At 37.1% G+C, this 15,947-nt stretch overlaps 1 protein-coding gene across 4 annotated transcripts in view; it reads right to left on the bottom strand.

Annotated features, from left to right (window-relative positions):
• satb2 (SATB homeobox 2) overlaps positions 1-8,806 on the bottom strand; it is a 111,881-nt gene extending 103,075 nt beyond the window's left edge. For 2 of the 4 annotated variants that reach the window (XM_031893395.1, XM_002937713.5), the window contains exons 1-2: positions 6,423-7,063; positions 5,175-5,393 (exon numbers count right to left, since the gene is read on the bottom strand). In XM_031893395.1, coding sequence (XP_031749255.1) covers positions 5,175-5,393; positions 6,423-6,483 — 280 coding nt within the window. In that variant the 5' untranslated portion in view covers positions 6,484-7,063. Of the gene's footprint in view, positions 1-5,174; positions 5,394-6,422; positions 7,068-8,729 lie in introns of those variants that run through there. The other 2 variants (XM_031893396.1, XM_031893397.1) reach the window with 2 other exon arrangements.
• Between the last annotated feature and the right edge of the window lie 7,141 nt (positions 8,807-15,947).

The following is a 15,947-nucleotide window of genomic DNA, read 5'->3' as shown; positions in this document are numbered from 1 at the left end:
AATATAGATTTATATAGTTTATATTTATAGATTGCGTGGCATCTGCAAATAAATTATTTATTGACAGCAAATGTGCTATTTTGTATACAGTTCTAAAGGTTTTTATGCTATATGCATGGACATTAAAGCCCTGCAGGTTTCTGAATTGCTGCCTTAAGGAACATAGAGAAATGTATAAATAAATGGTATTGGAGCTTCACATGCAAACACATATATAACAAAAGCATATATAGCATAAACATAGAGAGAGAAAAGAGATTGTCTAGCAGAAGGAAATCTGTAGGTACAGGGTTTATAATATAATCTATTATAATATATATAATTTTTATATTACTGTCCCTGCCTTCCACCAAAGTTTAGGTAGCACCATTTTTTTATTCAGTATATAAAACAACAGTATTCCAAATTTTGGTATAAATGATTTAGAAAATTTCAGATTTCAAAAAATCTTCATAAAAAACCTTGAACAGAAAATAGTATGCAGAAAAACAGCATCTATATTTTCTAGTGCAAAAAAATGTAAAGAACGTGCAAAAAACATAACAAACGATGTATGTGTGCTTTTGGCATTTTCAGAATATATCTATATTTATATGATTATCATATGCTTTACAAATGAGTGCATTCTCCCTGCCAATAGGCAGTGAAGAAAGTATCATTCTGCTTGTATAGTGTATGGCCATTACATTTTTAAATACAACTCAATGCGCAAGTGCTCTCATTTGATACTGAGCACCTATAAACCACCTCCTAATGGAAAGACATGGCGACAGCTGCTACTGAGGGTCATATTCAAACTCACCCTGCATTTATGAAGTTCTGGCTTCCCTATTTAATGGTCCCAAGCTTTTGTGGCAGATTAAATATGTAATAAGCATTGTAACTAAAGGGTAGTCTATGCTGAGCTATTTGAGTATTCTTAAACATCTCTGTATCTTTAGGAAGATAGCAGGTGCTCTTCTTTTGGGCCAGGAACTGGTAATAGAAAAATGTCTTGGTTCCCAATCATTTCAATAAATGATACAAGTTCTTCAAACTCTTTTGTCAGAATTCACCAAATCTAAGTTTCTGGATTTAGAAAGAAAAGAAAATCCTTCTTTTTAAAAAAAAAAAAAAAATAGCCCAGATAAGTTCCAAAATCCAATGCATATTTAAAAGCTTATGACAATGCTCAGTGGTAAGGAGGCTCAGCGGATACAATGCCACAGTGTTAAATGGCTGATTAGATCCCAGCGAAAGGGGCAAGACGAAAGGTTTAGGTTTCGAGGCTTACCCTAACTTTATTAATGCTCTTGTGCAGTTGAATCCAACTTCATTTTTTTGTAGATATGATTATAACATTATAGAAATAAGCCCATGCTAATGACTTAACTGTATTTCATGCAAATTCAAAAAAGAGAAAGTTATGTCCTGCACAAAAAGACAAGTTTTTGACTATTACCCTACCCCTGGTTCAACCAGTAATGCAAGCAGTATATGAGAACTAAGCATTAAACATCAATAGATTTCAGTCTTCAGCTATTATGAAAAAATGTTCTTGTTTTTCAAGTTTCAGTTCTTTTATTACCTCTGATAATGATGTCTATGTATTTTCTTAATGACCCCTTATTTTATTTGAATAGTAATCATGACCTGCATGTACATGATAACAATTTTAGGAGCATCTAGCTGCAGATATACAAGACTCTATCAGTATCACAAGTCTGTTGTGGCAAGAAAGAGCAGGGTTCAGAGTCATTACAAAATTATAATTAAATAAAAATTCCTTCTTGGTACTTACACTAAAAGCTTTTGGTCTAAAATCAAACAAGTAAATCAATTATCAAATAACAGCATTAAATTATCGAAGATGCTCATCCCTAATTGCATTACAATTGAGTATCGCTTTCAGGTAATTAAATATGTATTTCTCGCTCTCTCTCTTTTATATAGAAGACTGATTGGCAAAATGTTTGATTGAGACAAAATGTCAGTCAAATAATATACTGTAAAGAGGAATGTAAAATGAATAGAAGCATGGCACCGTACTAAACACGATAACTTGGAGCGGTGGTGCTCAGGTCCAGTGAATACATTTACTTTAAAATATGAATCTTAACATTTATCCTTCTAAAAAAAATATATAAGATATTAAGTTCCACTGGGACAGGGGCTAAAGGGAAAGATGAACAAGCTGAGTGATGTGTTGCAGAATATGTTGGTGCTATTATAAATAAAGGACAATAATAGTTCTTACAATGATTGGTGTAACATTGCAAGTTTTTTTTTCAAGCAGTTTAAGCACCAAGTTGGTTTTATTTAAAAACCTGAATACTTTTCCAAAGTGCAGAAACTTTGCATTACTGTGTACGTGCAAAGAGAGATTCAGATGCGTGTGCTCCAAGGCCCCGGAATCAACAAATCCAGCAATAAATGGACCCAAAGTATAAATGTGAACATCCAGGAATGTAGGTGAAATGTTAATAGTAGACTTAAGTAACAAACAAAAAAAACTTTATTCACGCTTGAGCAACATCAAAAAAGTTTCCATTTACCTGTACTGTCTATTAACACACACGTTTAAATATTTCTATAAGTGTGTAAAGTATAAAGTATTCATTTTATTTTAATATTAAAAATGTTTCTGTGCGCGTACAAAATAAACATAACTATCCAGATGCATTCATACATAGAAATGATCTTTATGAGCATACTGAATTCAAAATCATCTACACTTGACTTTTTGTAGATACAAATTCTGCAGTTGATTTTTACGTTTGTAAATGTCTATGGCTTTTTAAAATAAGTTGCATATTTGTGTATAGGTACATATGTGTGTGTTTGTGTGCAGTTTGACTTATTTTGTGGCATGCTAATAGGTGCACATATAAAAGGGGATATTACATGGTGCCTCAACACTGACATCCTGCTACATATACATGTCATATAATTAGTAAAAATGAAATCTTTGTACCAAAAAGCTCTTATTTGAATATGGGGAAAATAACTTTTTATTTTATTTTTGCTGCTCCTCCTCCCCCCCCCCTCACCAAAAAACTGTTCCCATCTGAAGCATAGGTTGCCCAAATTTAACTGTTTTTGTGCTGTGATGACAAGCAACACATTGCACCATCAGCCCTGCAAGATTCCAGATTCCAGGCAGAGCTCAGCACAGCAGAACCACAGCAGCACAAAGTGTGGTCTGTCTGCAGATTTGTGACGTTAATTAGAAAACTAAACACTATCGGCCAGACGAATCTATACATGATTTTCAAATGATTAAAGGGCAACGGTCAAAGCAAGCACAAGGGGTCATTCGTATTAGCAGAGCCACATGGCACACACCAGGACGTCTGCAAGGCGGAGAAGGAACTGACTCTTAGCAATATTAGCCTAAATATCACGTATCCTGGCACCAGAGATATTTACTTGTCTCTTCTTCATTTTCAAAGTGCTGTTTGTGGGCTATGTGTGTAAACTGAAACTCACTATAAGTGTATAAGTGGGATGGTGTGCAATTTGCTCAGTGGTTCACTGCAAAGTTTATCTGTTATTCATTTAAAAAAACAGAATTTATGAATCATTGTCTTTGTATTATTAATACACACACAAGTAGCTTTCTTACATATACACACTCACACAAACACATGTATATTCTATTCACACCTAGACTTTGGCCTTTAACCTATATATCTACATACACACATATATCAATATATAATTTTATATATATATATATATATTACACACACACAAATGACTTATATAGCCACACAAATACATAAACATAAGACAGAAACAAGCAATATGCATGTGTGTGTGCATCTGAGTGTGTATATTTCTGTTTGTGCTTGTGTACATGCATGTGTGAGTGCGTGAGTGTGTATGTGTGTGTGTAATTGCGCTGTATATTAAGTATTACAGCATAAATTACTTCAGTGCCTCAATGATTAATTCAGTTTCAAAAAAGAAGCCTTCCAGAACGTATTATCTATAAACCACCTTTATAAACACTATAAGGTTTTTATAGCAGCCCTTCAAAAGGGTCCTGCTGCTTTGCCAGTAAAAAGGTTTAAAGAAATTGTCATATAAATAAATAAAACTTCTTGAATATTTTTAGGATGTCCATATAAATGGCATCTTTTTTCATTTATATCCAACAAGCAGGGACACAAGTGAAATGGAAATACAATAAAAAAAATAACCTAAATGAGGCCAGGGCTCTATTCCAAATAGAGCAAATTAAAAAAAAAAAAAAAAAATATATATATATATATATATGACTCCTTTGCACGCACTGCTTCATGCAAATATTTTAAATATTTCCTTAAGAATCTACACAAAAGGTGTAAGAGAATTTGCCCATGTGCTGTTATAAAAGGAAGTCATAATAAACCAATAATACAAATATAAAACGCATTCATGGTTTGAATTCACTGAAGTCCTCTATTAAATGTGTACAAAAAGCTAAAGTTTAGCAGTCAGCAAGCCTAATGCTGTTATTATCCGGCCGCATTTAAAGCAAGAATTTAATGCTGTTTCTAAGCAAGACACCGGGGTGAATTCTAAATAGTTAGTTATTTGCCTTATTTCCATTATATATGATACTGAGAATTCTGACAATGACCCGAATATGTACACACAAAGGGAAAAAACCATTAATCTTAGCTAGTAAAATACACAAAAGCAGCTTTTCAGTCATGGCTGCCATATCTGTGATAAAAACTACAATTTTGAGTTCAGGGTGCAAATGCATTACCACCAGCTAATGTAAATGCATCTTAAATCATTATGTGCTGAGCGCCAGCTTCTCAACATTATCTCCCGCTACAGAAAGCCAGTCCATGTAACTGTATCCTCATCTGATGAGCATTCTGCACAGCGCTCGGCTAAACAGAAAGAGCAAGGGTGAAAAAAAATCAGCTCTCGAGGAATAGCTAGAATCTTTTTGCTCCTAGTGACATGGAGCTGCCAACAACTGAACTCAAAGTGGCAAAGTGCCCATAACATACCAGCCCTTGGGTCACCCCACTCTTTGATTTATAACAGCGATCACAAGGCCACAACACAGCAGAACTAACTTCCTGTAATGCTACACCATAGACAAAAAGAGTAGAGTCAAAATGAACCCTGACACCCAAAGACAATGTTCTCATTTGGTTGCAGCATTTTGCAGACAAATATTGCTTTCTTACCTCCATTATATTTGCTAAGTGAGCCGTTGGGTCGTCCCCTGATTCCTGTCGGGCTACCATTCTGTTCCAACCTGGCCATTTTGGGGGGAGGACTTTTCGATTCTGGGCTGTTGCTCCCTCTGTCCGGGCTGTCCCTCAGGCTGGGACTCTCACTTCTCCCCTCCATGCCCTTCTGGTTAGGGGACAACGCTCTCCCAGGCAGCTCACAATAAAAAGGATCTAGCGAAGAGTTAAGGAGAAAAGGAACGATATAAATAAAAGAGCCGATAGGTCTCACACATTTTCTCTTCTACTAGAAGGATGAAGAATAAACCACAAAGCCAAACATTGTGTGCTCGATACATTCTAGCAAGTTTTATTTAAACTTTTAGAGAAGATACTAGAACTTTGCTTCCAGATTCTAACCATCAGAATTATGGGAAAAACAAAAAATGTCTACAATTACATTTAGCTTACAATAATAACAATAATAAAAAATGATATACACAAGCACACATACTGTACAATTAGACACAGCATGTACAACATATGTATTTAGTTTTTCAAGAATTATTAACAGTATTTATATATAATGTATTATATTTATATATATATATATGTTTTCACTAAAATTTCAAAATGACAACTCACCACTGAAGAATACATAGTCAACGCAATGTTTCTATAGATCTACATGTATATATATAACAGGCCTATGTCGAACCAGGCATCAGGAAATTACTGAAAATAAAGTTGTTGTTTGGGTTCAATTGTAATTTGAATTTGGAGGGACTTAAAATAGAAATATCCTCACCCCATTTTGCTTATAAATGAAAAATCTTTAATAAAAAGTAAAATTTTCTGTACAAGTTTTACCTTCAAAATAAATCTGTACAAACTTCTCCAAGCTAAATAGCAGTGGCTTGCTGCTTCATGCTGTTGTCACATGTACTCAGCTCAGACCTGTAAAGGAGCAGGAGCTCCCATAAAGTTTAAGGGGCCTCTATGGAGCAGTAAAATGTATATATTTATATAGGGACAGGCACACAGCTCCAAAGCCAGCAATAATAGTAGGGATCCCATAGCGTGAATCCTTAGTGCATGTGTCTTTTATTTTCTTGTAGAATGGAATATATATATATGAAGAGAATAAAGAACCAAATGATATTATATAGAGAGCCATATATGTATATAAATAGCTATATAGATGCTGATATTTATTGATATAAATTATAATAAATAGGTGCTAAATATCACATTGGTACTTACTGCTTAGAGAAGCCTGTCTGTAGCTTGCCTGGGATGGGCTGTAACTCTGCCCATGGATCATAAGTAAAGACTCCAGGGTTAGAAGTTTTCTCTTGCTCTTTAAGGCTTCTGGGGGTGCTGATTCTCTCGCACGGCGCCAACTTGTTTCGCTTTTGCCCCGGCGCAGGGTGATTCTCTCTCAGCCTGCGGAGAAGGGAAGGAGCAGAGGAGCCGGGATCAGGGCGGAGAGGTCATGTGGCAGCCGCGGAGCTTCCTGTTGTGCAGTGAGGGCAGCAGCGGAGGTAGAGGCTTCCCAGAGTGCCCCCGGCACCTTGGCACAGAGGTAGGGAATGGGGAGAGTTGCACTAGAGATGTGACAGGATGAGTGTGCCTTCAGCCTGGCAGTGGCAGCAGCAGCACAGTGACTGGCACAGGAGCCACATACAGCCAGGACTGATCAGGACTTTGGGGCTGTCCTTCCTTCCTTCCTTTCCTCATCTGAGGTTTTTTTTTTTTTTTCCTCTCCCCCCCACACCCCCCAGGAGCCCTGATCTCTCATGCAGCCATTTCAGCCCAGAGCAGGGAAGAAGGAGACGATGTGATTGTGATATGGGAGGGGAGGATCTGTCACTGCACAGGAAGAAAAAAACATGTACAGGAGGAGGGAGAGAGACCAAAATAGGAAGGACATGAGAACCTGCTGCTGCTGTGGATCTGCTGGGGGGGGGGGGGGGGTCCAGCCCCCACTAATTGTATTTGTTTAGTAGGAGAGGTGCCAGTGGGTGCAGCTCTAGAGAATGGAGACCTTGCTCGGGGGCAAAGAAAGAAGAAGTGGAGGGACAGGGAGCTGAGCGGCTGATCGTTCCCTTCTCCCTTATTTCCACCCAGGAGACGCGGCTACACTCGCACTGATCCCTGCGGCAAGGTTTGACTTTTTGTGGCTACTGGGCGATCAGGGCATTGAGACGGATTGTCGCTTCCCTATGGGGCTGGATTCAAGGACCGGACACATGGGATACTGGATCAGCCGGCGCTGCACGTTTCTATCTTATTGCGGGTTCTTTTCTCACTTTCTCATTCTCTCTCTCCCTGTCTCTCTCTCTATTTACTATGATTTTTCTTCTCTTTCTCCTTACTTTTCTCTGTGTTTAGAAGTCGAGGCGAATGTAACTTTGTAGCAACTTACTCCGATTTTGCCCTGTGAATGTTCTTTGCTCAGTAATTCCCAGGGAGGTGCGGGAATGGGAATGTTACTGTTATCGCTGCGATTTATAGGCAGCAGTAAACTCAGATTTCGGGCGCTTACTGGACTGCGCTACGGGGGGGGGGAGCTGAACCCAAACTAACTTGTTAAAAAGTAGAATTATTAGTTCATTAAGTGATTCCTAACATGTCCCAATAACTAGGAGAAGCCTTTATATTGCTACTTTTATAGATTTGGCTGCAGAGCCAGAGTATAGCTGGGAAATGAGAGCTGCCACATGTGTTGTACCTATGGGTGGAAGTGTCATTTTCTGTACGAAAGAAAAGGCCAGTGACAATGTGCGCAACTACACTCTTGTGGGTATTTCCCATGGCATTTATGTATCTTCTCCATCACAGTCCTGGGACAAGCGTTCTGGGCACCCTGCTGATGAGCACCCAGCTGATGGGCACCCTAGGGGGAAACTCTGCCGGTGACGTCACACTCTCTCTGCCGGGGAGTCCCGCACTGGGGGTGCGCAGGGGGATCCGCACTACTAGGGCCCCTGTTATATGTGTCTGCTGCTCTGCCAACTTATTCATGGATAGAAGGGCAGCTTACAGCACTGCTAGTCAGGGAAAGAACCGACCCCCAACTTAGGCTTTCAAAAAGTTATAAATAGTTATATATGTATGTATCGATAGATATAGAAATATATATTTATTTACACACACACATATACATTCTATATGCCACACATATTTCTTATATCAGTATATAGGGAGCATGTTTATCCGCTTTAGACCTTACCTGCGCTCCTCCCGTCACTGTCTGTGTGTAACATTACATCCACGAACAAATATATATACAGATATTTCCCTCTTTTAACGGCGGTCTCTATTTATGACTGGTTCAACCTCCTCCAATGGCGACAGTGTAGTAAAATGTACACATAACATTATTATGCAAGTATACAAAGTGCTTGTAATAGCTTCAGGAATCATTGAAACTAAAAGCATTATTAGTAATGATTATTATTATTAATTATTATACAGTATTGCTTTAAATTGCTGTCATTTTAAAACAAAGCTGTGAAATAGCTAAGGCACAGCAGTTGGCATAAGTAATGCTAATAACCGACTTACCTTTCTTCCTGCCCCACAGATAGACAATAGGGAGAGAGATCCTGATCAGTATGGCAGCACGTACCCCCCAAGTTACAGAAATCAGTAGTAATAATGAACTTCCTGAGCAAGGACAAATATAGCAAATTGGCAGAGACCCACAAGCATTGTTCGTGTCTGATTGGTTGTATTCATTGTAGACTGTGATTGGGCAGATCAGATAGATAGATAGATAGATAGATAGATGATAGATAGATAGATGATAGATAGATAGATAGATAGATAGATAGATAGATAGATAGATAGATAGATACTAAGCAATATGGTATTTCTCTTATTAGGTTACATTGTAGCATGTCTAATAACTGCAAGTTTGTATTTCCCAGGGCCCATCTCCTCATTCAAGATCCAATAATCGCCTGACAGGCACTTACCAAGCAGATGTTGGTCGGTTCCCATGTATTTATATTATTAAATATGTCTTAACGAATAACCCCAAGGTGTTAATTTGTTAATATTTTAGTAAGTGTAAATATTTGATGGAGTTTTTAAGGGGCACTATTGATACTAAATTATTAATTCATGCAGAGGTGTGTTTTAATAATTTATGCAATTAGCCATGATTAATATGTGTTCAGTTCATCGTCTCTAATTTTAATTAGCTCACTCTATTTATAGCATACATATTCAGAAAGTGACTTAATATTATTTGTGAAAGTTAATGTACATTTTCCTTTATCCCTTTTATTTGATTTGTATCTCAGTAAATAAATGTTATACTAAACGAATATTAATGTCGTAATCTTCGTTTTTGATGATTTGAAGCGAATGTGCATTAACACAACAGTCGAGACACAGGGAGGACAGAAAATAAACTGTCAACAGATATTTACGCCGAACACAAACTATTTTATGTTTTTATTTAGAATGAACTTACATAGTATCACAGTAAAATCAGAAATAGAAAAACTGGTTATTAATTGGGATAAACTAATTTGTTACAGACCCTGTAACAGTAACAATGACGAATTTACTGAAAAAATTCTAGATATTTTCGTTTGACATTTTTAATTTTTTTTAACATTTCCCCATCCTGCTGAATCTAGTAAATATGGGCGGCCTCAAGTTTGAAGATTTGTGGACAGATTTATAAGCATTGCATGCAGACAGGTTTAATGGGTACATTTCATTCAGGTGCTTCTGCAGCAAGGTATTAAAGGGCACATTTTACTCATTCACTAATACCTGAAGTTTAATGCGAACAACTCAATCAGGTTCTGTTCCTGGACACTACAGTGGGTAAATTGCACTCGAGTGAAATTAGAGCCAGATTTTAATTGCGATAACGTTTTAATTCAGCTGCTATTTCTGTGAGTTCCGGTGCTTCTATAAAGATGTATATATTCAGATAGTATTAGAAACTATTCATGCACAGGTACCATTCAAATTCGTCTACTATATGAATGACAACATTTCATTCAGATGCTACTGTATTGCAAGTTATCAATGGTCGGAATTCATTTAGATGCTTCAGCGAGTTATTTATGGTCAAATTCTATTCAGTGTTATTAGATAAAGCGTATTACTAAAAATATGTTTTATTAATTGGAATATTTCATTCAGGTATGCTACTGTTAATTAATCATAGGCAGATTCCATCGAGGTGCCTTTAAAACGTGGTTAATGTGTTCATGATAATTATTAATAATTAATTGGAATCTGGCATTAAAATATCGAGTTACAAAGGACAGCTTTATTTAATCGGCAGATTGTAGTGGTTATGTGTTTTTACATTGAGTTATTAGCAGATAAATTGTATTCAGACACTGCAATTAGTTAATAAAGAATATTTATTCAAAACAGTGATCTGTATACTATAAATGGGAGTTTTTTATGGAGTTGCTTTCACAGAGCAACAGGACCGGCACACAGAGTTCTATTACAGTTTTCATTAAAGTGACAGTAAATTTGGCTAAAAGAGTCCAGGCAATCTCCTAGCGCTGTAGGCGGAAAGATCCGTAGGGAAGTCAGGTGGGCGCTTTGTTGGATATGAGGCCACCAAATTCCATGTATTAAATAGAGAGTCATTAGTAATGTGCTTCCATTTTTATGTAAAAAGAAAATTATTTTCTTAAGCACTTTGAGAGAGGTATCTGGCCATTTCGGTTTTAGGGCAGGAATCTAAGTATAAAAGTTTTGTTTGCAGACAGCAATAAAATGTTTGTCACCAAATAGCTGCTGGTTAAAGAGTAACCCCCAAGTACTCCCCACATTCATTGCTTCTAAATAATACTTTAACCTCTAGGAGGCAAACATTGCCCAACGCACGGCTGCCTTCAGCTACACTGTCCCAGGATATGGGAAATAATTCACCTATATTTCCCTTCATTCATACAGGTTATGTGCTTGTTTGTGATTGCCTGGTGGTGAATGTATGCGTCTAATACGCATGTTTCACAATAAATCCCCTAAATAAACTGAATTCACAATAAATTGTTATCCTATTATTATTCCGAGGCAATTCTCTAATTTCTAAATATGTTAATTGAGACAGAATTTTTGGGAAAATCAGATTTTCCAATCTAAATTATTAATTATTATTCTGAACCAAGTGCAAAATCATATATAAACACACACGCACAATCATTTTATTGCCATATAATCACCAAAGCTTTAAAAAGCTATTTATGTGTGTGATGTAGCTAATTGCTCGGGCGTTCTGTCCTAAAATGTGCCCCCCTTTTTCATAAAAAATATTCCATGATAAATGAGATTTTCCTTTCTTAAAAATTTTGATTTCCCTCCTCTAGCCCACAAGTTTTCTACAGGGAATCAGAGTTTGACAACATGAAAATACAAGAGTTGCTTCTGGCATATTTCATCCTTTATTTATGAAAGCAAGATTAATAGACTATCAACATATGATGAGATAAACTTAGAAAAAGGGACATTTTCTGCTACAGTCCAGAATGTATTTGTAACAGTTTTACCAATTACTGTAGTTTCTTGCTGAACTAAGTTTAAAACGATTTTGCCCATAGTATAAGAACATTATTGCAAGGGCAATCAGAAATCTCAAAAGGTAACAGGAAACTTCCCTTTTAGCAGGTATATTGTCTGGCTATGACTAATTCATTCATTAGGCACACTGCCACCTACTGGGCGCCAGCAAAACAGCAGGGTGCAATTTGGTTTCCAAATGTAAAAGCGCTTCAAAGGTGGTCGGTATACAGATGTACGATCTGAAACGGAAAGCTAAGAACAAAAATATCATTATATAAAAATTTGAAAAAACTAAGCGGATGATCGGTGTGTAGTTCTCTCCATCACTTGCTGGAATACTGAATCTATTGCAGTTCCCAAAGGGAAGAAGGAGACTGGCATGGCAAGACTAGGCGCTGGACAGGAATAAGAGACAAAGAGATATTAGTGATATCTCAGTGATATATATCAAGATAAGAAACGATTTGTTTTATATAATAATATTATTTTGCGGGATAAAAAAAAAAGTAAGAAACTGAAAAAAAGCCAATGACAAACATTGTTTTCCTATTGGTAAAAGGGTAATGTAGTAAAATTTGTAAAGTTTTAACCGGGTCTAGTAACTTATGGCAATTAATCAGGTGTTTTGCTTCCAAACAGTGGAGTAGGAACTGCTGCATTCAGTAAGAGCTGAGATGGAAGTCTAGTGTATAAAATATTGAGATCCCCCAAACACAAAAAATGCTGGCCTATTTAACAACTGTAGCCCCCTGAATAATGCGCCCTGATCTCATTTATGGGGCACAACTACAATTCAGTTTAATATTCAGTGAAGTGCCCCCTTCCCATAAGCTCAGGTTCCAGCAGTCTTACCCATTACTACAATATATTTGCACTCTGTCTGTGCCACACTAACACACTGTGCCTCACCAACACCACTATATATGAGCCATATTAGTACTCTCTCTGCCACAGCAATACCCTGTCTGTATCACACTAACTCTCTATTTGTGCCACACTAGCTCCCTCCCACAGTCACTCAAAAACCATATCTTTGCCACATTAGAACTCTGTGCCACACTAATACTCTACCTGTAGTAACCAGTGTTACACTAGTACTCTACCTGTAGTAATGTGTGTTACACTAGTACCCTACCTGTAATAACTGGTGTAACACTAACACTCTACTAGCAACACTTTAGCAATGTGATGCACAAACACCCTTTCTATGCTGCACAAACCCTGATTCATGTACACCTTCTGTTTGCCATACTAACACATTGTCTCTACCATAAAAACACCTTATCTGTGTCACACCATCACTCTGTACCACAGAAGAACTCTGTCTGTGTTACACTAACACCCTGACAGTCTAGGCAAGCACCATACTGGTGTTCTAACTAGCTCCTTGTTCTTGAAGGAGGGAGGGTTGATCCCAATAAAAGGGTTAAGCTTCATTCATGAAACATGGTACATATATATTTATATATATATATATATATGCAGTTCCTATGCCAGCATTGTACTCTGTCTATACCACACTAACACCCAGGCCCATGTTTTCTACATGTGCACCTGATGGTTTGTGTCTACAGTGGTAGCTTTGAGGAGCATGAGGTGCCTATATACAAAATAAAAATCTATATACCACTCTCCAATCTAATTGAGCCATTTAATTAGATTTTACTGATGTTCAGATCAGGTCGGAGAAGGGGGGTGATAATGGTGGGTGAGCCTAGAGCAGGCTGGCTATAAAGTTCCCTTTGCTAACATCCTGTTCATTTCACACAAGCACATTTTTTATGCCACACTAACACCTTTCCCCTGCCATATACAGATTTTTTTGGCTGTGTGCACATATATTATCTTTCATTTGTAATTTTAAAAAACTGTGGGTGGGTCAGAAGGAGAACAAAATGATGTGTTGTTATTAAAAATTCTTTGTATCCACCAAAGTTTGTTGTGTGTCCTTTCCTAAAAATATGTGTGCAGGCATATGGCTTAAAGGGAACAGAGACTAGAACCCCCTCTTTGTTGTATATTACACAAACACACTGTGTTACACTAGTACCCAATGTCTACAGCATGACTAACCCTAGTAACATCCACACCCTGCAACACTAGCACCTTGTCTGTGCTACACTAGTGTCCTGTCTCTGGTAAATTAACAGTGTATTTTGCTATCTCTGTATATAACACCCTATCACTGCCACCCAAACCCTCTCTATGTATAATTATACTTTCATTTCTACTTAATGTGCCATACTATCACTACATACCTTAGTCGTGCTAGCACCCATCTCTGATGCCTGAGGCCTCTCTCATAAAACACCATAGACATGTCAAATAAAGGGTTTATACATATTATAGGTGACAAGTTACATGTTGGTGCTGTGCTGGCAAGTAGTTATTTTACAAATAAAAATTATGCTAGATCCAACAATCTTTTGTGATTAGCTTTGCTACTCCTATTACCATTGCACCAACCAATTTCATTGGCCACAATAATTGTAACTCCCATAACTTGTGTAATTCTACCAATTCATTATACAATATATTTCCTAAAAACAAAGTATTTGATCTCAGAAAAGTTTGGAAAAGTGATAAACTGGAATTCTAAAAGTGAAGCCATGTTTACAGCCAGGGCACTGTAAGGAGTTTGTATGCTCTGCCTATACATGGGCTTCCCCTAAGTTTCCTCTGGCCAGTTACCTGACTCCTGATAAAACTGGCCCTAGTGTGTGTGAATAGTGTGTGTAAGTCTGTAAGCTTCTCTGGGGCAGGGACTGATGTAAATGATGTGTAATCTGCAAGTGCTGTGGAATATGTTAATGTTTTATAAATAAAGGTTAATAATGAATACAGATGTGTATTTCTTGCTATTTGTACAGTAATATCTCCTTTCTCTTTAAAAACACTCACCATCGAATGTTTTACGCTGAGATACTATCGGTAAGTATAACAGAGAATCATTACACAGAAGTCACAGGCCAGATTTAAACCCATGATTTACTACACTAGCTTTGAGCTCCTAGAGTAAAAACACATCTGGAAATCACTTAATTTTCAGCATAAAATGTTGAAAAAACATTAGAATTGTCTCATTTTATATTCTGTTACAGTGAATGCAAATGACTGAGCTTAAGACACATTTGAGCTACTACCTTCAGTGGTTCTGATTTACAAGCAATAGTCACCTATGTGGATCTTTCAATGGCCCTTAATTGCTCAGCTAATACAGAAGCATTTTGGCAGAATTTTTAGATCTTAAATATAATCATCACTTATCAATGATTAATACACAAATAGAAATGTGCCTATGGGATTCAGCAAGTGTTTTGCTAGAGATTTGTAAATGTTATGATTCATCATGTGGGCAGGAAACATCTATTTTCTAATTTGTTTACAAAAGAATACAATCTTTCTTGAAATTACTTTATATAAATATATCTGCAACTAGGGCAGCTCTGGGGAGAGAATGGTGCATTTTAGTATATAGGATATAGAATAGCATCTGGCTGTATTGCATTTCTGTCCCAGTTGCTCTGACCTTGTTCTGCCAAAACAGAAATTTTTTTATTTGAATTAAAAAATGAATTATGAAGCATTAAACAGACATTTTGAAAAGCTTTAAAAATATGAATGTCCCAAATTGCCCAAACAAAGGTCTAAGAGAAATGATCTAGGAAGTCACTGGGTAAAAGCAGCTTTCCAAAAGGGATTCAGTAATGGAGACCCTTGATGCACTGACATAATGGCACCCATCATACTGTTATTTGGGAAGCTTTTTTGCTTAAGTGCAAGTCTATACACCCATGACAGACACAGGTTTCTCCCAACAGACAGCTCAGAGCAGTAGGAGCAGATGGAACTGGTATAGATCTTTGGCCTGACGCTAAATAAGTTTGTGGGGTATTAAATGGGTCTCTGTGCAGGGACACTTATTATCATATGCGCCATTACATTATACAGATTACTGTGTCTTTTAGTGCAAAACCGCCCACCTACCAAACAATCCCATGTTTTCCGTAGGTAATATAAAAGCTGAAACAGACGACTGAATTCCATATCAGCCTCTCTCATTCCTCATTTGCCACTTTGTGTGATTCTTCACTCTGGCGATGGAAGGGTTAAGCCAATCAGGTTAATCAGTCCCACAGACAAACCTATAGACAGACAGTAGAAAGACAATCAAAGAAACATAAATCAGATAGTTTTAGATTGTATTATTACTTTATTCCCTAGTTTGGCGAGTTT

The sequence above is a fragment of the Xenopus tropicalis genome, chromosome 9, assembly GCF_000004195.4.
Source record: "Xenopus tropicalis strain Nigerian chromosome 9, UCB_Xtro_10.0, whole genome shotgun sequence".
Classification (NCBI taxonomy): domain Eukaryota; kingdom Metazoa; phylum Chordata; class Amphibia; order Anura; family Pipidae; genus Xenopus; species Xenopus tropicalis.
The sequence above is the reverse complement of the archived record's forward strand: the minus strand, read 5'-3'. Positions and strand labels throughout refer to the sequence as shown.